The following is a 20,701-nucleotide window of genomic DNA, read 5'->3' as shown; positions in this document are numbered from 1 at the left end:
ATAAAACTTTATAAAATAAAATTTCTCTGTGTAACTTGGGCTGTCCTGAACTTACTTTGTACCAGGCTGTCCTCAAACCCACAGAGATCCTCCTGCCTCTCCCTCCCGGAGTGCTGGGATTACAGGCGTGAGCCCCCATGCCCAGCTCCTTTCTTAACCTCAAACTTGTGATCCTCCTGCCTCAGCCTCCTAATTGCTAGGATCACAGCATGAGCCACTAGGCCTGGCGTTTGCCGCCCTTTGAGTCTCCTAGCTGCCATACTCATCGGAGAGCTAGTCGGAGTGGTTTCCAAGCAAACTCCAGTCAGCAGAGCACGTGGAACTGTACAGTCAAACCGGCCCAGAAATGCTCCTGATTGTTTGATAGTAGCTTAAGATAAACAGGATCATTCTAGCTAGGATGAAAATCGTTTTTATCCTGACCCAGAAAAGCCGCCTTTCCTACTCAAACTTGGGGATCCAGTTAGTCTTCCTGGTGCCCTATTAGCTCCTGTCACTAAATACCCACATAAGTTGCACTTTGTGCAATTCTGTATGTCTCCCACAATGTCTAAGGAAACCTACTGAGGTCCCTCAAGATAGATGATAAAAAGCAGATGCTGAGATTCATAACAAAACTTTTTGCTGAGTTCAGGGAATCTTATGAAAGAAGGGGGAGATAGAAGGACCTGGAGGGAACAGGAGCTCCAAAAGGAGAGCACAGAACCCAAAAATGTGGGCCCAGGGGTCTTTTCTGAGACTGATACTCCAAAGAAGGACCATGCATGGAGATAACCTAGAACCCCTGCACAGAAGTAGCCATGGCAGCTCAGTGTCCAAGAGGGTTCCCCAATAATAGGAACAGGAACTGTCTCTGACATGAACTCAGTGGCTAGCTCTTTGATCACCTCCACCTGAGGGGGGAGCGCCTTACCAGGTCACAGAGGAAGACAATGCAGCCAGTCCTGATGAGACCTGATAGGCTAGGGTCAGGTGGAAGGGGAGGAGGACCTCCCCTATCAGTGGACTGGGGGAGGGGCATGGAGAAGAAGAGCGAGGGAGCGTGAGATTGGGAGGGGATGGGGGAGGCAGCTACAGCTGGGATACAAAGTGAACAATCTGTAATTAATTAAAAAAAAAAAAAGATGATAAAATGTTGGTAAGCCTAGTTACTAGACCCCAGCCAGATTCCACTCTCCGTTGAAGATGACCAGGCTGGCCTCTAGGGGGCGGTGTTTTCCTACCTTTGGTGACTGGGACTCCCGCAGGGCTAGGCTTCAAATTCAACCTTCCTTAAGAACGCGGAGTTTTTTTGTCTAAGGCCCAGAGCTTTTTTACCACTTTCTGGAGGTGCTTTCCTTTACTTTCCTTTTCTTTCTCATCAGAAAGAAACACCGAAACTTATCAGACAGGCAGGATTGGAGTAAAGGAGCTAGGACCACTGAAGAATGGAGGGGAAGCATAATGTTTCCGAAAAGTGTGAGGAAAGGGTAGCCAGGAACCAAGACCTTAGCCATCAGCTTGCCTGCCTTCCCTCTGCTCCACCCCAGCACACAGGCCTACTTCTGTCTCCAATAGCGCAAAACATGAAAGGACTGGAAGAACACAGAGTTAAGGTTATTTCTGCGGCAGGCACGCCTTTTGTCCCTTGTCCTCTTCTTTTCTGAAACGTTTTGTTTTCCTGCAAGACAGAATTCGTGTCTGGCATGGTGGCACACTCCCTTAGTTCCAGCACGTGGGAGGCAGGCAGATCTCCGTGAGTCTACTGAATAGGGAGTTCTAGGCCAGCTCCAGCTACATAGTAAGACCCTGTGTCAGACACACACACACAAAACCCAAAAGCAGCCATATCCATTCACCCAGTAAATCTTGTCCCATAAAATAAATGAACACGTTAATTGTAATGACAAAGAGCAAAAGGCAGAGGGGCTGCAGAGATGACCCAGCCAGCAAGTGCACTTGCCAAAGGAGTGTGAGCGTTCAAATTTGCAGCGTCCAAACAAAAATGCTGGCTTTGGGGCTGGAGAGATGACCCAGTGGTTAAAAGCAATGGGCAGCTCTTCCAGAGGACCGTGGAAGGAGGTTCATTATCACCTGTAACTAGTTCCACGGGATGGACACCCTCTTCTGACCTCCGTGTTACACAGGCATACGTGCAAACAAAATGCTCATACACGGAAGATAAAATAAATCTTTTTAAAAAATCTTTTTTAAAGAATAAATAAAGCGGGGGCTGGAGAGATGGCTCAGAGGTTAAGAGCACTGGTTGCTCTTCCAGAGGTCCTGAGTTCAATTCCCGGCAACCACATGGTGGCTCACAACCATCTACAATGAGATTTGGTGCCCTCTTCTGGCTCACACGCATACATTCAGGCAGAATACTATATACATAATAAATAAATAAATCTTAAAAAAAAAAAAAAAAAAAAAAAAAAAAAAAAAAAAGAATAAATAAAGCAAAGCAATTGGGCAAGATACCCATGGGGAAAAAAATATCCAGTGAAATATTCCATAACGGGGTGAACTGGAAACAATTTAAACACTTATCATGCTGTTGTGTATCTGCTAATGTTTGTCTTCTGAGCATGATGTGTGAAAAAAAATTATATATATATATATATATATATATATATATATATATATATATATAGAGAGAGAGAGAGAGAGAGAGAGAGAGAGAGAGGTAATCCCGCAGCATAGCTCAGGCTGACCTTGAATGATCCAGGCTGGCCTTAAACTCAGTACCCTTCTACCTGTACCTCCCTGGTGTGGGATTACAAGCGTGTACCTCTACACCAGCTTCTCTCTCTCTCTTCTAAGATCATTTGTGTGTGTGTGTGTGTGTGTTTGAGTAAGTGTATGCCATGAGTATTTGTGTGTGTGTGTGTGTTTATGTGTTTATGGGTGTTTGAGTAAGTCTATGCCATGTGTATTTGTGCCTATGGAGGCAAGAAGAGGGCATCAGATCCCTTGGAGCTGGAGTCACAGCAGCCGTTACTTTCCCAATGGGAATTATGGGAGCCTACAACGGCACGAAGCAGTCTCAGCCACTGAAGCTTCTCTGGAGCACGCCCATTTCTTCTGAAAGTTATCATCCCCATTACTTCAAATACCAAAATCTAGTTTGATTCAGTGTAACATCTAATTAAATAAGGAAGCTTCATGCTGTCAGACATAGCAGGAAAAACTATTGTGTGATTTTTGGAGTTTATTTCCAGGTGCTACTAATTGCCAAGGGAAAGCATGTCTCTTTTGAATATTTTATTTCGTTTTTTTATTTATATGTGTGTGTGCTTGTGTGTCCTCATGCACCCTAAGAAGTCAGAAAGTGGTGCTGGAGCTGAAGCTAGAGTTGGGGAATTCCAGTCCTCTAGACGAGGATACCCATCTTTCCGGCCCCCAGACAGAATCCTGTGCTTTTTTCTTTAGACAGGGTCTCACTGCGTCGCTCTAACTGGCACGGAACTCACATCGATGCTGCTGCCTTTACCTCCCACACGCTGGGAGGTTTGCCACCAGGCTAGGCTCAAGAAGATGCTTCTATACATCAGAGAAATCCAGATGGGCATGGTGGTGCATGCCTTTACTCCTACACAAGGGAGGTGAAAGGAGGGCGATCTCTGTGAGTTCAAGGCCAGTCCTACACAGGGAGACCCTGTCTCAAAAAAACAAAAAGAAGCAGAAGCCAGATTGCTGCAAGTTCAAGGCCAGCCTCACCACATGAAGAGACTTAACAACAGCAGTAAGAGGGGCTAGAATGACAGAGCGGGGAGCAGCAGTTCCCAGGCCTGTGCCATTTCCTGAGACCTGCCCTGGTCTGCCGTCCCAGAGACCAGCACGGCTCAGGTGACTGTCACCTGGGAGGCTCCAGCCAGATGGAGGCTCCAGCAGATCGGGATGGATGCTGGGACCTGCAGCCAAGCATGGGGTGGAGCTCTGGGGTTCCTGTGGAAGTGTTGGGGGAAAGATGGAAGGACCTGGAGGGGACAGGAACCTCACAAGAAGACCAACAGAGATAACTAACCCATCCTATGGGGGCTTTCGGAGACTGAGACCTCAACTAAGGAGCACGCATGGGCTGGACCCTGGCTCCCTGCACACATGTGACGACGGACAGCTTGGTCTTCGTGTGGGGAGCCTGGCGAGTGGAGTGGGGGCTGTTTCTAACATGAACTCTGTTGCCTGGTTTTGGATCACTTCCCCCTGGCAGGGCTGCCTTGTCTGGCCTCAGGGGATGAGGATATGCTCAGTCCTGATGTGACTTGATGTGCTAGGGAGGGTTGGTATGGGAGGGGGGACAAGGGGAGAGGAGGAAAGGGGCTTTGGGGACAGGAGAATCTTGGGAAAAACAGAGGAAACAGACAGGAAGAGAGGAGGAAGAAGGATGCCAAGATGGGTTAGCATGGAGAAGGAACCATGTAGTCAGGGAGAAGAAACACCAAGAAAAAAAAAACCATATAAGCAAGTATTTATAAGACTATGGATGGAAGGTATGGAATCCCAGATAGGAATGGTTACAGGGGATAGCATGGGATTCGGGCTGGGAGGTTACTGAGATGTCGTAGGTGGAATTATCTGCCCAGCCCAAGGTGTTACAAGGCAATTTTAAAGTATAACAGGTCTGTGTCTTATTATGATAGCGGGTGAAATAATACAGTTATAGGGAAAATAATAAACACTATTTAGCCCAAAACCAATTTTATTTTCAACACATGAACAAATGGGAGGAGAGCGCACGTACACAGCCCAGCACAGGCAGCCAGAGGCAGGAAGACTGCCTACCAATGCTACTTACAAAAAGGAAAAAAAAAAAAAATTCAATGGGAGCTAACATCCAAGTGTAAGACATTAGGTTTTATTGGATCTGAGATCAGGAAAAGAAGTTTGAGAAATTTGATCACCTGGAAAATAGTCATTACAGAATTATTAACTTTTATGAATAATTTTATTAGTTACACAGAAAGATGTCCTAAATTTTTAATGGTTGCCTCCTGGAGTCTGTAACTTACTATAAAATGGCTCAGGGGAAATGCATGTATTTATATCTGAATCTTTAAGAGAGAGAGAGAAAAAGGGACCAGATAGATGGCTCAGGGGTCAAGACCACTGGCTCTTCTAGAGGACCCGGGTCGGATTCCCGGCACGTACATGGCTATTCATAGCCGTTTTTAAGTCCAGTTCCAGGGGATCCAACAGTCGTGTCTGGCCTCTGCCTGGACCAGGTATGCACATGATATGCTTTAAGCAAAAAGACGAAGAGGAAGGAAAGGAGAGACAGAAAAAAAGAGCAAAATGTTGTCAATATTGAATGTAGATCTAAAATAAATGGGTATTCATCCTGTTTTTTGTTTTTTTTCTTCGATTTTCTATAGACAAAAGTTTCTCTAATAGTTTGGGAGAGAAATTGCTTCGCGTGGACCACCATTTGCATGCAGATAGTGGTTGGCGCCATTTACAGAAAGGTTTAATGTAAAGTACAAGACCTTCGTTTGACCTCAGCAGAAGGCTCCAGCTGGTTTCCTGGACCACGGCTGAGAGCTTCTGAGTGAGAAGCCTCCTGCCCCTGCTCCGCTCCTGCGCTGACGCCAGCCAGACCCCTGCCTTGCCCAGCTAAGTGGACTGTAGAGCCTCGCTGTCAGGTCTCCCCCTCTTTGCTTTTGGAGAGGCATTACGGCACAGGAGCACTAAGTGGCTGTGCCTACGCCGAGCCGCGTGCCTGGCTGCCAGCCACAGTGACAAAATGGTTTCCAATCTGCCTGAGCCCCTGTGGAGAAGCCCACTTTCTCTCTAGGACTCAAGAGCAGGCAGGCAAACCAACCTTCCATTATTTGGACAGCATTCAAGTTCGGATCGGTCTTAGGATCCACTGAGCTCTTCTACCTTACCCACTGTCTTGGTCACTGCTCTCTGGCTATGAAGAGACACCATGACCACAGCAACACTTTTAAAGAAAGCATTTAATTGGGTGCTTGCTTATTATTATCCATTATCATCCCGTCGGGCAGGTACTGGGGCAGTAGCTGAGAGCTACATCCTGCTCCATAAGCGGAGAGAGAACCTGGGCCTGGCAAGGGTCTTTAAAACCTCAAAGCCCACCCCCAGTGACACAGTCCCTCCAAGGCCACACCTCCTAATCCTTCTGATCCTATCAAAGAGTTCCACTCCCTGATGACTAAGTATTCAAATACAATGGCCTATGGGGTGGCGGGGGTGGGGGGGCATTCTTACTCAAACCACTGCATCTACAGACACTTCAATCTTCTCTTTCCATCTTAGACCAAGGAAAATGACTATACTCCTTAGACATAACATCACATCTTTATTCAGGAAACAAGACACAGGGCTGATGCTTACGGACATGAATTAAATTATATAAATCTGACAGCTATTTTCCAGAAGAGACCCGGTTATTGTAAACAAAGAAGAGGAACCAGGAGGCTGCCCTAAGGACTGCAGTGGAGGTGGTCCACCGGGCGGGAAGAGAAGGGGGCCGTGCAGAATCCACGCTTGCTTCCTGGCTCTGTCTGCGCTCAGGTCAGTGGCAGGCCTTGCTAAACTCCTGGAGGGCCCAGCGCTTGTCCTCGGTTGCCAGCTTGAGCTGCGTGTACTCCTTCACCAGGTCCTCAAAGTCCTCCCCAAGGACCTCATAGGTTTTCAGGACCAGTCTCGATTTCTCCAGGTCCTGCTCTTGTAGGTGGATGGCTCCCTCCAGACGGTCCCTAAGAGCCCAGGCAGAGGAAGTTCAATAGAAGGACCTAAGTCCTCAGAAAGCAGACAGGTAGCGAAACATGCCCACACAAACTGCAGAGCGTGGGACTGGCCGTGAAGGGCGGGTCCACTCCTTGGGGGTTCCTACCTAATAAGACGATGCACTTCCACTTTCTCAGCACTGTAAGTGTCAGACAAAATCTTTAGCTCCTCCATCCTGACGGGGGAGAGAGAAACGTTACACGGAAGATCCCAAATCACAGAAGAGTTTAGGGGCCAGCGAGGTGGCTCAGCGGGTAACAGTGCTCGCTGTGCAAGCGATGAGGATCCGAGTTTAATCCCTGGAACCCATGTAGATGTGGAAGATGAGAACTGGATCCACAGAGCTGTCCTCTGACCTCTACATGCACTATGGTGCAAGCACACATTCACCCATCACACACACACACACACACACACACACACACACACGCACACACTTCTTTTAAAGTAGAGCTAAGAATGGCCAAGAACGGGGGAGATCTCTAAGTTCAAGGCCACAAGCCCAGCCTGGTCTACAAAGTGAGTCTAGGAGAGCCAGGGCTACACAGAAAAACAAACAAAAAACGCCAAGGAAGGTTGGGAAGTTGAAGGCTGGGAAAAAAATGACTCTGTGGTTAAGAGCCTTTCTTACTCTTTCAGAATATCTAGGTTCAAATTCGAGCACCCACAAGTCAGCTCACAACTGCTGTCACTGCAGATCCAAGGAATCCATCACCCTTTTCTGACCTTTGTGGTTACCAGAGGTCATACATGCAATCTTGACACTCATCATCAACACTCATACACATAGAAAGTAATAATAAATCAAAACGTTTTTTTTTTTTGGGGGGGGGGTTTCAATACAGGGTTTCTCTGTGTAGCCCTGGCTGTCCTGGAACTTGCTCTGTAGACCAGGCTGGCTTTGAACTCACAGAGATGCCCCTGCCTCTGCCTCCTGAGTACTGAAAGGCGTGGGATACTAACACCTGGCCAAAACATACTTTTTAAAAAAAGTTTTATTTATGTATATGAGCACTCTGTTTGCATGAATGTCAGCATGACAGAAGAGGGCATCAGATTCCATTACAGATGGTTGTGGGTGCTGGGAACTGAACTCAGGACCTCTGGATGAGCAGCCAGTGTAGTTAACCACTGAGCCATATCTCCAGCCCCCAAAACAATTTTTTTTTTTTTAAAGAACAGCTAACTCTTGTGGTAGCCCACACCTTTAACCCCAGCATTCAATAGGCAGAAGCAGGTAGAACTCTGAGTACAAGGCAGCCTGGCCTACATAGTGAGTTTCAGGGCAACCAGTTCACCAGGACCAGGACCGGGACCACATAATGAGACCCTATCTAAAAAAAAAAAAAGAGAGAGAGAGAGAGAGAAAAGAAAAGAAAAGAAAAGAAAAGAAAAGAAAAGAAAAGAAGAGAAAAGAAAAGAAAAGAAAAGAAAGAGCCGGGCTCAGTGGCACATGTCTCTAATCCCAGCACTCAGGGAGGCAGAGGAAGGCAGATCTTTGAGTTCGAGACCAGCCTGGTCTACAAGGACAGCAAGACTACACAGAGAAACCCTGTCTCGAAAAACCAAAAAAAAAAAAAAAAAAACACGTGGTAGCTAGCTAGCCACAGTCAAGGTACAGAGAGAAAAAATAACTGTGAATCCCCAAGCAGCTGGCTTCACAGTAAAACACCTATTTCAGAAGGCTCTAAAATAAATACCTAAGAGTGCCGAAAGCTTTTAGTAACACCAAGAAAGGCAATTACACTGCTGTGTGACACTGCCTGAGACCCAGTGGTCCTAGGCACAGAGAGGAGAGATGAGGAGCAGCAGGTGAGACAGAGTCCCTTTGATCCACCGGCTCGCCGCTCACCTGAGCTTAAGGATCATAGCACTACACTTGACCTCCAGGTATTGGGTGTTTATTCGGTCTAGCTCGGGCTGAGTCTTCAGCCGGTGGTCCTGAAGAAGCCTCTTTAACAAGCTGAGGCAGCGGAGAAGCACCTGAAGCCCCAGAGAGAGGACAAGGAAACCGTAAGAGAAGGCCTCAGCTTGCCTGAAGGAGTCCTGGGGTCAAAAAAAAGGAAGGCCACTGCCGACAAACCTGGGAGTAGGTAGCCCTTTTCTTCTCCAGCAGCACCAGCTGCTCCTTCTGCTGGCCCTTGGCCTCAAGGCACTGCTGCTTCTCTCCCACCAGGACCTCTGTCAGCGACCACACCTTGGCTGCTTTCAGCGCTTCTCCATCAGTATCTGCACAGACGAGAGGACAGGAAAACCCCAGTAGACAAGGCCCTGCAAGGCCCTTTCTCTAATGCCCCGTCCTATGTCCCAGGTCAGGCCTCTTCCCTGCTTTCCCAACAGTGTCTGCATCTTCTACTCAGGTTCTCTCGCTCTGCAGTCCAGGATGTCCAAGGAACGACAAATAATAGGCCTACTGTAGGCCCTGGAGAGCCAGCTCTACCTGCTTTGCCCCAGGGTGCTGGGAGTAATGGCATGTGCCATCACACCCCGCTTATTCGGATTTATTTTTAGTTATGTAGCTGTAGGGGGAAGGTGCCTGCAGAGGCCACAGGTGTCACGAGCCTTCTGTCACTGGAGTCACATGCGGGTGTCAACTGCCCAGGGTGGGTGCTGGGAATGTCTACTGCAAGAGCAGCCAGGCGCTCCTAACTGATGAGCCACCACTCCAGCCGTTGCTTATAGGCATTCCTGTATTTGCATTTCTTTCTTTTAAAATTATGCATACACATGCGTGTGGTGGGATTATTAATGTTAATGTTGATTCATATTATTATTAAGGCAACGGTTATCCTTTAACCTGCTATTTTGGAAACAGATGGACACAGAAACCTGTTAGGTTTTTAAGAAGCCTCACTTAACATGCCTGAGGCTGAGCAGACATTAGCCCTCTGAGCTAGCTTGTCTATTTCACACCCAAAAGCCCCCCATAAAAATACCTGCACGTTTTCCACTTGGACAGCTTTTCTCCATCAAGCCAATCCTCAGAGCAGGCTGCTTTTGGCCACTTTCACACTAACCCATGCTTATATCTCCTCGCCTTCTTTCCTCCAAGCCCGTGAACCTTAGCTCCCCCTACCTCTGTTTTGCCCAGCCCAGGTATAGGCAGTTTTATTAGACTATCCAATAATCCCAACACTTGGGAGGCTAAGGCGGGAGAACTACCACAGGTTTGAGGACAGCCTGGGCTACAAAGTGAGTTCCTGGCGAGACAGCCTGGAATACAGGCGAAGACCTGTCTCAAACCCGCACAGAACTGAAAAAGTCTGCTAACCAGGGAGGCTGAAGGAACATGAGCAGGCCAGGGCAGCTCTCACCTGAGCTGGGGTCGTGGTAGCACAGCAGGGTGAAACACTTCCTTTTGAGCTGCTCCTCCACCTCCAGCTGGAGCCGCGCCCTCATCCACACGAAATCCTGCAGAGAGGCGCACAGACCGTCAGCACCAGGAAGACCCTTCCAGGGGATGTGAGGACACAGATCGCCTCACATGTAACCAATGAAACCAGACCGAGACAGCCTGGAACGGTGGTCCCCTAATCCTAGCATTTGGAAGACCAAGGCAGGATGGGGAGTTCAAGGCCAGAGACTACATGAGACCCTGTCTCAAAATCACAAATTAAACACAGCACCAAGCAAACCATGCTCTAGGCACCCAGTGGAGTCCTACCAGGGGATCTGTTATCCTTGTCAAACTCGGACTCGGGACCGTGGGCATGCTAGGCAAAGGTCCACCACTGAGCTGTCTCTCTATCCCTGCAAGTAGTTTAAGCTGGTACAATAAAGCTACCAAGCACCCAAGGGCCTAGACACTCTTCAGAGTGCTACTGGAGGCATCACTTTATTTATTATGTTTATTATTGTTTCTTTTTTCTTTTTTGAGACAGGGTTCTCTCTCTATAGCATTGGCTGTCCTAGAACTCACCATGTAGACCAGGCTGGACTCAAACTCAAGGGGTCTGTCTGCTTCCACCTCCCAAATGCTGGTTCTAAAGGCTTGCACTACCAGCCTGACTTTATTGTTTTCTGGGATAGACTTGTTGCATAGACCCAGGCTGGCTTTGAACTCACAACCCTCTGTTTCAGGCCCCAATCACTGGGATTACAGACATGAACCTCTACTCCTTTTGTTTGATTTATTTCTGAGACAGGGTCTTACTGTGTTGCCTGTCTCCCGGTAGCCTGGAACTAGCTATGTGGACCAGGCTAGACTTGAACTCAGAGATCCACCGACACCTGCCTCCAAGTTTGAGGACAGTCTGGCCTACATAGTGATATCCTGCCTAAGAAAAAACAAGGGGATGGGCCAAGAGTGGTAGAACACGCCTTTATTCACAGCACTCAGGAGGCAGGGGCAGGTGGGTCTCTGTGCGTTCAAGCCCAGCCTGGTCTACACAGAGTTCATCCAGCCATGACTATACAGTTAGCTCTGGTCTCCCAAAAGTGTTTGTTTTTGTTTTTTGAGACAGGGTTTCTCTGTGTCTTCTGTCCAGGCTGTCCTGGACTCACTTTTGTAGACCAGTTTCAGGGGACCCACCCACACCCTTCTGTAGTCTCCTCAGGCATGGGGTGCACAGACCGTACTTATGGGCAAAACACTTACATGAAGCGAGAACGAGCCAGGGGAGTATAACACCACCAACACGCGACGTTCCTATATATGCACACACATACATATGCTGCATTTCACTCTCTCAGTCTCCGGTTGAGTGAGTGGCAGAGTGAGACGAGACGGGGACTTTGTGTTTGGAAGTTCCTCCAGAGGAGGCACACATGGAGTGGCCATGGTGGCTCTGAGGCGTGCCCCCTTTAGAAGTCAGCCTGGGGCAAGCAGCGCTGCCCCACCAACCAGACAATGCATGTGCGGAGGACCGCGGAGGACAGAAAAACACGCTTGGTTGGGTAAATCATCTGAAAGCGCACTGGCCGCTCGTCCAAGGACCCCGGTTCAAGTCTCAGTACCTACAGGGAACTCCAGTTCTAGGGGATCTGATCTCTGATGCCCTCTTCTGGCCGCCATGTGCACTCCACACACATGTTGCACAGACACACAATTAGGCAAAACATCCATTAACTAATAATAATAATAATAATAGGAGGAGAAAAAAGAGAAAATGTTAGCTGTGGGTGTAGGGCAGTTGGCAGAGCGGTTGCCTAGCACACAAGAGGCCTTGAGTTTGATTCCCAGCACCTCCTAAACCAAGCATGGCGGTGCACGCTTCTAATCCCAGCACTTGGGAAGAACAGTTAGGAGGATCCAAAGTTCAAAGCCAACCTCAAACAAATACTTAAGATCCTGTCGAAAGAGACAGACAGACAGACAGCTGATATAGGAGGACTTAAAACGCTGGGTCCCGTATCCGCCTCTGACCTGTGAGGGAGGCATGAGCTCCATCAGGTCAGCCTTGTCCAGCCCCAGCAGCGGGGGCATCTCTGTCTCCTGGCTAGGACCCGAAAGTTGTGTCAGCTCAGTTACAAGCAGCCGCTGTTCAAGGGTCTCATGAAACTAAAAACAAAACAAACCAAAACAAAAAAATGATTTTAAGATTTTTGACTCAGCTGGACAAAGATGGCGCATGCCTTTAATCCTAGTCTACGTAGCCAGTTCCAGGCTAGCCAGGGCTATGCAGTAAGGGCTACACCACTCTCAGAAGAACAAAACAGAAAGGACTCCATCCCCACATCTTCCATCCTCATGCACCTCTCCTCAAAGTCCTCAAGCGAGTCACCACCCGAGAGAGCTGAATTACTAGGGTTCCCTCCACCTTCCTCTCCCCTCCCCACCCCCTCCCCATGTCCATCCTTTCTTTTCCCCTTCTCTCCTTTTTCTTCCTATAGGGTCTCACTGTGTTGCCCAGGCTGGCCCCAAATCCCCACCCTGCAGCTCTTTCCACAGCCTCACAAGCCCTGGGTAACCGCTGTGTGCTGTCACAGCCGGCTAGCCTGGTTGTCCTCCTCCCTGTAGCCAGCACCTACCTCGCTCCTCCGGCCTCACCTTCTTGTCTTCCGAGGTCAGGTTCGTGTCTTGGGCCTTGACATAGTAATCCACGAGCAGCTCTTGGATGACCCTCTGCAAGATCTCGTACCTCAGCCACGCCGTCCTATGCAGCCGGACTTCATTCCACGCCTCCCAACAGAACAGAGTCCCTGCCTGAGACCCTTTCTCTCGAAGGGACTGCAGCGTCCTCCCGCCGCCCCTTCTCCCAGGGGTGCTACCTGAGCCTGCTCTTTTGCCAGCGTCAGGCTTAAGCCGCTTTCGTCCACGTGCTGCGAGAGCCTAAGCAGCAGCTTGCTGAAATTCGGGTTCTGTATCAGATCCTCTTCACTCAGGGCACAAGGAGGAAACTGCTTGTCACACACTTGAAAAACAACAGACAAAGCAAACACGTGGACTCCTTGCTTTATGGAACCGGGCACAGCACGGCAGGGTGGCCTCTCTGTGCCCTGTGTAAAGGTTGCCTTTGTAGTACTGAAATGCCCATCTCTGTACTGGGCAGGGCTTTTCTTACAGCTGCATCCTATTTTGTAAACACTCCCTCCAACCCCTTCGGACTGATTTACTAAAGAGCTGAGCAGAGCTGGGCGCGGTGGCGCACCCCTGGAATCCCAGCACTCAGGGAGGCAGAGGCAGGTGGATCTCTGTGAGTTTGAGGCCAGCTTGGTCTACAGAGCGAATCCATGACAGCCAAGGCTACACAGAGAAACCCTGTCTCAAAATAATTAAATAAATAAACGGATGAATAAATGAATAAATGAATGAATGAATGAATGAATGAATAAAATAAAGAGCTGAACGGCCTATAGCAAAACAAGACAAGATAGGTGGGGCTTTCAGGCAGAGATAGGAACTCTAGAAAGAATCAGGTGCAGGATTTGCTAGCCAGCTGTTGAGGCTGAGGAGAGGTAATGAGCCATACAGAGGGACATAGATTAGTACAAAGGGGTTAATTTAAGTTATAAAAGCTAGTTAGGAGCAAGCCAAGGACGAAGCTTTCATAATTAATAAAAGGTCTCCGTGGCATTTTTGGGAGCTGGCAGTCCGAAGAAAGCCCCTTTAGAACTGGCACTCAATGTATGTAATTGTATCACTACAATTACTAAAAAAAAAAAAAAGACAACCCTGGTCTTAATGGGAAAGTTCTCTACATAGAATGTAATTTAAACAGAAAAATAAGTAAAGCCAAGAGCAATGACACACCTGCAGTCCCCGCAACTCGGGAGGCTGAGGAAGGAGGGTCCTTGAGGCAGAAGGCTTTGGTATCAGCCTGACTACATGGTGAGATATTGAACAAATAGTTGCCAGCTGCTAAGGGTACTTGGCCCCAGCCTATGATCTGTGTCCATTCCCCAGAAAGCACATGACAGAAGGAGAGCAGGAAGTCCTCACGTGTGTCTTCTGACTCGCTACACTTTAGCGCTCACATAAATGAGTGAAAAACAGAAACAAAACCAGAAAACAATGTGGCAGCACATGGGATCTCAGCACTAGGGAGATGCACACGCAGGAGAGTTAGGAGTTCGAGGCCAGCTTGGGCTACCTGACCTCCAGAGGGGCCTGCATTACACTGTTAGGCGCTGCCTCGAAATACAAATCACAAATAAACCAGCAATCATACTCCAATTAGCCAAGCATTTACTTTGTATACAAGGATGTTAATCACGAAGTAAAGTGTGTGTTTCCGGCCTTGCACACACCCAGCAAGGGCTGTACCGAGAACCACAGACCAGGCACACCTCTAAGGTCTCGGTAGATGGAAATGTAATCCCCTACCTCGCCCACCTAAATTCGGGGGCTACAGGCGTGCAATGCCCAGCCTGGCCAGAATCATTTGCGTTCCTGAGGAAAGAGAGGGAGACAAACGTGGCAAGTCCCAGCTGTGGACTTGTGACCTCCCCCATTCACAAAAGCAAGGCTGAGAAAGGTAAAGCAAGAAACCAACTGGCCGCTTAGAATCCTCTCCTTGTAAGCAGAGCGGAGTAACCCTTGTGGGCAAACACCAGCACAGCCATGAAAGGACAAGCAAGAGCACGGCGTCCTCTGCTTGAGCGTCCCATTTGCTCGAGACCTGTCTCCAACTCTCTCCCAGGGGCTTTTGGCTGAGGCCTATTACCTACTCAAACACTCACATGTTTAATCTTTGGATTGTTATTAAGTCATTTTAGAGTATAAGAAGTCTTTTATTTGCATTTTTGGGCCTGAAACTGGGTGTGGTGGGGCACAGTTACAATCTCTGTACTATAAGGCGGAGGCAGGAGAATCAGAAGTTCAAGGCCAGCCCGAGCTACCAGAGGAACATGAAAACACAAGCAGGAAAGAAGCCTTTACAGACAGACAGCCGCCCCTTACCCTGACAATAGATTGCTGATGCATCATAGCAAGCAGATACTGGGTCAGCACGGGCAGTTGGTACACCTGCTTCCCACTGATGTGCCCCAGAACCTCCTAGATTTCACTTTCCTCAGCTACGGGGGCTCTGTGAGTGAAACCATTCTGATGGGACACTGGGAGGCTTTTCGTCACAGGAGAATAGGATCTGGACAAAACCCCTGGAAAAGTCATCAGGCCTTTTGCAGAGACTTGCGTGTGGTGGTTAGAAGAGGCACAGGGCCCATGTGTTTGAATGCTTGGAGTGGTATAGTATCATTATCAGGAAGCGTGGCCTCATTGGAGGAAGTATTTCACTGTAGAGGTGGGGCTTTGTTCAAGCTAAGCCCAAGCTGAGACAGTCTCCTCCTGGCTGCCTTTGGATCAAGATGTAGAACTCTTGGCTCCTCCAGCACCACGTCTGCCTGCAGGCTGCCATGCTTCCAGCCATGATGATAACGGTCTGAGCCTCTGAACTGTAAGCCAGCCCCAGTTAAAAGTTTTCCTTCGTAAAAGCTGCCTTGGCTGTGGTGCCTCTTCACAGCAATAAAACCCTAAGACACCACCCTTACCTTGCTGCAGTATTTCCACCCCTTCTCCAGGTGAGCAGAAATCTCCGGATGCCATCTGATTTTCTTGGCGTTATCTGTATGGAACCAGATGGAAGAAAACTGCAAGATGAGCAAACCCCTGGCTGGTCTAGGTGACCACAACCTGAGACAGTCTTCCCAGGCCTACGTTGGTCTCAAAGTCTGTGCCACTGAGGCAGGCCTTGAACTTTCGACCCTCTTCACCCGCCTCTTCCTCCTGGGTGCTAGGATTGAGGGTGTGTGCCACCAAATCTGCCTCAGAGATGTTTCTTATAGGTCAGGGCTGTATCAGACATCAGGGTCCCCAGACTTCAGCGTTTTATGGACAAACTTACAAGTAAGTGCCAGTAAGCCTTACATTCCAAGAACAAATCCCAAGCTGTCCAAAAGATGACTCTGAAGAGAAACCCTCCAACTCCCACCCCAAGTCCACTAAGGTCTAGTGGAAGGCTTCTCCCTACCACTACCACTGTGAAGATACAAACTGTTGCTCTCATGTTCACAGTAAACTGGGGGAGGGGGAGAAGGGATCCAAGAGTGCCTTTTGCCCAGGCACAGCTCACTGGCTTTCTGGTGCTTCTCTGACCTTGTCATCTCACGGAAGAGCTCCTAGCAGGAGCGACAGAGACCCTTGAACGACAGCAGCTTTTTCCGTAACTACACCTAGAGAAGAGGACACGACAACAGTGTCCCACAGACTGCAGAGTAAGGCGACACAGTTACGGGTGTTTTTGTCCAAAGCCTGGAGGGCCTCGAACTGTCCTCAACAGAGAGCGGGGAGAGACAGAACAGGAGCACAAACACTGCCCGCCCACGCTTCCTCCAAAGGGCAGCTGAGCCCAAATCAGCGCCGACCCTGAAGCTGATTAGGACGTAACGCTTCACGTCGACAGAGCACTGGCTTACTCGCTCCTTTGAGGAGCCGCAAGAAAGCGAAAACCCGCCCGTTTTGCAACGCGGTCTAGAAGACGCAGCTGAGGCGGCGCAAAGCTAGGCCTGCCACAAATGAGCGTCTCCGCGGCAGTTTCCGCGAAACGCTCGTTCTTCTGGCGCCAACCCTCTTCCACCTGCAAAACAGCGATAACTATCCCTGCTGGGCTGAGACGTCAAGAATTACCAACGATCGACCTGTCAACAAAAGCTACTTAGCTAAGTTTCCCGGATAAAGTTCGGGTCACTGTTGAGCTACGCCTGCAAACGAAGTTTAGGCACCCAGTCAGGCACCCAACCACCAGGGTTTCAACCGGTCGGGGGGGCCCTCGGCGGCCGCAGGTCAGGACCCCGGCTGCACCCCACCCTGCGCAGGCAGCGGGAGGCACACGCGCGGGGGGCGCCCAGCGTAGGGCTCTGACGCAGGCGTGCTTCGAGCCCCTGGGCGCGGACTGACCGTACGGGCTGGTTTCCCAAGAGGTGACCCTGGCAAGGCCCGAGATAATCAAGATGCAGGACGCGCTCTCCGGCGCCGACCTACCGTCTGGGCCGCCGCCAAGGAGTCCCAAGGGCGAGCGCACGGACGAAGAGAGCCAACCCGCACACCCCGCCGCGAGGGGACCGAGGCCGGGGACTGCCGGGGGACGGTCGCTCCCGCCGGCGGAGGCGGAACCGGCCTGCAAGGAGCCACGGGGCGGGGCGGGGCGGGGCTGCGCTGGGCGGGAACAGAGACCCCGCCCCGGGAGCGCGCGCGGGGCGCAACTGCCGCGGAGAGCCTGGGAAGGGGGACCTAGGCACGGAAGGCCACAGCCTGCCTCTGTGGTCCTCGATGCTCGAACAAATCGCACCTCTGCGGGCCTCCTCTGGAAGGTGCTTTGCTGTTGTTTTAGATTTATTTACAAGATAGAGTTTCTCTGCATAGCCCTGGCTGACTCGGTCCTGGAACTCGCTTTATAGACCAGGCTAGCCTGGAACTCAGAGACCTGCCTGCCTCTGCCTCCCGAGTGCTGGGATGAAAGGTTCATGCTACTGACCCCCGTTGCTTGGTTTTTATTTAGAGACGTGGGCGCGCGCATGCGCTCTCTGTGTGCCGCGTCCCCGGAGGTCAGAAGAGGGAGCCAGAGCTCTTTGAGCCGATGTTACAGGCGCTTGTGAGCTGCTAGATCTAGAGGTTCTGAGATTTGAACTCAGGTCCTCTGTAAGAGCAGTCAGTGCTCTTGCCCACTGAGCGATCGCTCCAGCCCTGCCTCTTGGATTTCTTATTCCAGCCTCCTCTGCTCTCCCTTTATTATTTTTTAAATCCCGTTTTACTTACTGTGTGTGCTACGTGCACTGTGGAGGAGGTCAGAAGACGTTGTGGGAGTCCGCTCTTCCACGCTGCAGGTTCTGGGGGTGAAACTCACGTCATGGGCCTTCACCCCTACCCCTGCCTACACTGATTTTACAAACCTAAGGGGACCTAACCAGGAGGAGAATTGTTTCTAGAAAATAAGATGTTTAGCTGGACGTGTACCACTCAGCCTTCACCCCACCTACCCTAGAGGTTGAGTCAGGAGGTCTGAAGTTCAAGACGAGGCCTGGGCACCATGCTGAAGTCGCCTCCTCCTCTCCCCGGCCTGAAAGATGAGAGTTTTATATGAAATAGACTGCTCCAAGGTTAGTTTCTAATTTTTTTATTTTACTGTTTTGTTTTTTTTTTATGTGTGTTACCTGCCTGTATGTCTGTGTACCCTTGTAAGCTTGGTGCTGTGGGGTCCCCGGGAACTGCTTACAGTTACCGTTATGTGGGTGCTGGGAATTGAACCCAGGTTTTCTAGAAGGTCAATGGCTAAGCCATCTTCCTAGCCCAGTTATTAGATCTCTTGCATCAGGGAACAAACTGATAGGATCGTGTAAAGCATGCTTGGAGACGGAGCTGTTCCGCTTTTCCTTTAGAAGAGCAGTGGTTCTCAATCTGTGGTCCACAATGGGTGCGAATGGCCCTTTCACAGGGGTCACCTAAGACCCTGGAAAGCACAGATATTTATGTTACGGGGTTTTTGTAGTTTATTTTTGTTTTATATTCGCTGGTGTTTTGCTGTATGTGTGAAGGTTAACAGAAGCCTTAGAACTGGAGTTACCGATAGGTGTGTGCTGCCGTGTGGGTGCTGGGAATTGAACCTGGGACCTCTGGAAGAGCAGCCAGTGCTCCTAACCCCTGAGCCATCTCTCCAGCCCCTACCTTATGATTTTTAACAGTAACAAATTACAGTCAGGAAGTAGCAATGATAATAACTTTACGGTTGGGGTTCACCATAACGTGAGGAACTGCATTAAAGGATCACAGCATCAGGAAGGTGGAGCACCACTACTTTAGAACAAGCTATGGCTAGTCATGGGGAGGAGGAGGAGGAGAACAACAACCAGCAGAGACTTCCACTACTATACACAGAGGAATGATCCAGGAGGGAAAGGATTTTTTGTGCCCTTGGTCAGAGCATCAGCTGCCGTGTTTCATGTTTAATGCTAGAGGGCTGTCATTTTCCAAGGCTTTAAAAAAATTGTTTCTGCTTCCTCGGTTCTGCAATGCAGCCTCATTAAATACCAGGCCTATGCACCAACAGTGCTCAGAACAAGATAGCAAGCATGCTTTGGTGATTTTCAGCTGATCAGAGATTTACTGAAATTTCATCTCCCAAGTCTTCAGGTTCTTAAATACTGAACTACGAAAGCCTTGGCTAAATGTCTGTAAAGCACGGGAGACGGAGAGAGGTGATGGTACAGCAGCCTGCCTTCCAGAGGAGGATGGAGACAACAGTGGTGGGACCCTTCCAATAGACAGACCTCTGTGTGCCATCATCTCTTCCCTCTTTATCCCTTTCAAGCCATGAGACCTTGGGCTACGGCTCTCCTTCCTGTCAGAAGGAGGGAATAACGTTTTTTCTAGTAACTCCAGTCGCTTAGCATTGATGTAATGATCAAATGAGATAATGGCTAAGAAAGTGTGGTGGAGTGAGGTGTTTTATTAAGTGTCTTGGGAGACACAAAGATAAATGTGACCTAATTCCTACCCTGAGGAAATTCACAGTCTGTTGAGAAGACACACATGAAAAGGGAATAATCCAAGGCCGTAAATAGGTGTCAAAAGGGCAGTTTAGATTATAAATGCAGAGGAAACTAAAGAGGGGACAGACATCGCTCTGCAGAAATAGATAGGGAAGACTCTGAAATAAATCATATTTTCCCTGTGCCTGAAAGGAGAGGAAAAATTTAAGACACTTGGAATGAATGAAAGAGGCCAGAAAATTGATGCCTAGACAGGGGGTATAGCTGCATTGGAGGTGGCAGGACACTGGGCATTCTGAAAGGGGGGTGAGGGTGGGGAGTTTCATGGGTGAGCTCTCTTTGAGAGTAGAGAGTTAACCCTCTAGAGCGTAGAGCGCCCTAGTAACCAGAAATGCAGCGAAGGCACAGGACTTTAATCCCAGCACTCGAGGGGTGGAGACAAGCGAACCCCTGAGTTTGAGGCCAGTGCGATCTGCACAGTGAATTCCAGGACAGCCACGGCTATATAGCGAGACCCAATATCACTAAAGAAAACAAAAAAGGAAAACCCAGCAAAGGATTACAAAAAGAACGTTCAAATCAGACTATTCAGACTTCTTCCGCAATAACCCCATCCCACCCCACCCTGTGCTTCCTACTAAGCTCCTTCCCAGATTTTTTATAAAAAGAATGCCCTCGTTGAGGTGTTTTGATATAAAATATGTGAAGTGTTTTGCTGTTACCACAAGCCAGCTAGTGACACCCTCCAAAACTGCTCACTGTCCAGCATGGTGGCCACCCCAGCACTCTCAGCATTTAGGGGGGCTCGAGCAGGAAGAATTGTAGGGGCTGGTCTTTTAAACTCTGCTTTATTTGGGGTTCCTTAAAGCCTCTCCCTAACCCCCTCCCACACCCCTAGGTAGGAGAAACAGGAGGTTTGAAAGGAAAGGAGACATCACCTTCTTTACTTCTTCCGGCTGGGTGGGGTCATCAGGTTCTTTAGCGGGGAATACCCATCTCAGCCGTCAGGACATCCAGCCGTCCAGGTAACCAGCCATCCAGGTAACCA

At 49.3% G+C, this 20,701-nt stretch overlaps 1 protein-coding gene across 2 annotated transcripts; it reads right to left on the bottom strand.

Annotated features, from left to right (window-relative positions):
* Window positions 1-6,278: 6,278 nt before the first annotated feature.
* On the bottom strand, window positions 6,279-17,308 carry Haus4 (HAUS augmin like complex subunit 4). 2 transcript variants are annotated; one of them, XM_021639647.2, is made up of 11 exons: window positions 17,150-17,300; window positions 16,265-16,341; window positions 15,661-15,734; window positions 12,940-13,082; window positions 12,719-12,850; window positions 12,095-12,229; window positions 10,044-10,140; window positions 8,813-8,958; window positions 8,582-8,712; window positions 6,836-6,904; window positions 6,279-6,698 (listed from the first exon to the last, which is right to left on the bottom strand). In XM_021639647.2, exons 3-11 carry the CDS (start codon window positions 15,713-15,715, stop codon window positions 6,515-6,517), a joined length of 1,092 nt encoding a protein of 363 aa, XP_021495322.1. In that variant the 5' UTR covers window positions 15,716-15,734; window positions 16,265-16,341; window positions 17,150-17,300; the 3' UTR covers window positions 6,279-6,514. The 2 variants fall into 2 exon arrangements, with proteins under 2 accessions (XP_021495322.1, XP_021495323.1); XM_021639648.2 differs by lacking the exon at window positions 16,265-16,341 and having other exon boundaries at window positions 17,150-17,308.
* Between the last annotated feature and the right edge of the window lie 3,393 nt (window positions 17,309-20,701).

The sequence above is a fragment of the Meriones unguiculatus genome, chromosome 9 (assembly GCF_030254825.1).
Source record: "Meriones unguiculatus strain TT.TT164.6M chromosome 9, Bangor_MerUng_6.1, whole genome shotgun sequence".
NCBI classification, from domain to species: domain Eukaryota; kingdom Metazoa; phylum Chordata; class Mammalia; order Rodentia; family Muridae; genus Meriones; species Meriones unguiculatus.
Note: the sequence above shows the minus strand (reverse complement) of the source record. Positions and strands in the feature narration are given on the sequence as shown.

Bases quoted from the DNA above. Each gene is read 5' to 3' on its own strand.
- Haus4 (XM_021639648.2), bottom strand. From the start codon at position 15,715: ATGGCATCCGGAGATTTCTGCTCACCTGGAGAAGGGGTGGAAATACTG. The intron at 10,141-12,094 runs GTCAGAGGCGGA...GCCTCTCTGCAG, and splicing joins AGCTCATGCCTCCCTCACAG to GATTTCGTGTGGATGAGGGC. The intron at 6,699-6,835 runs GTAGGAACCCCC...CTGGGCTCTTAG, and splicing joins GAAGTGCATCGTCTTATTAG to GGACCGTCTGGAGGGAGCCA.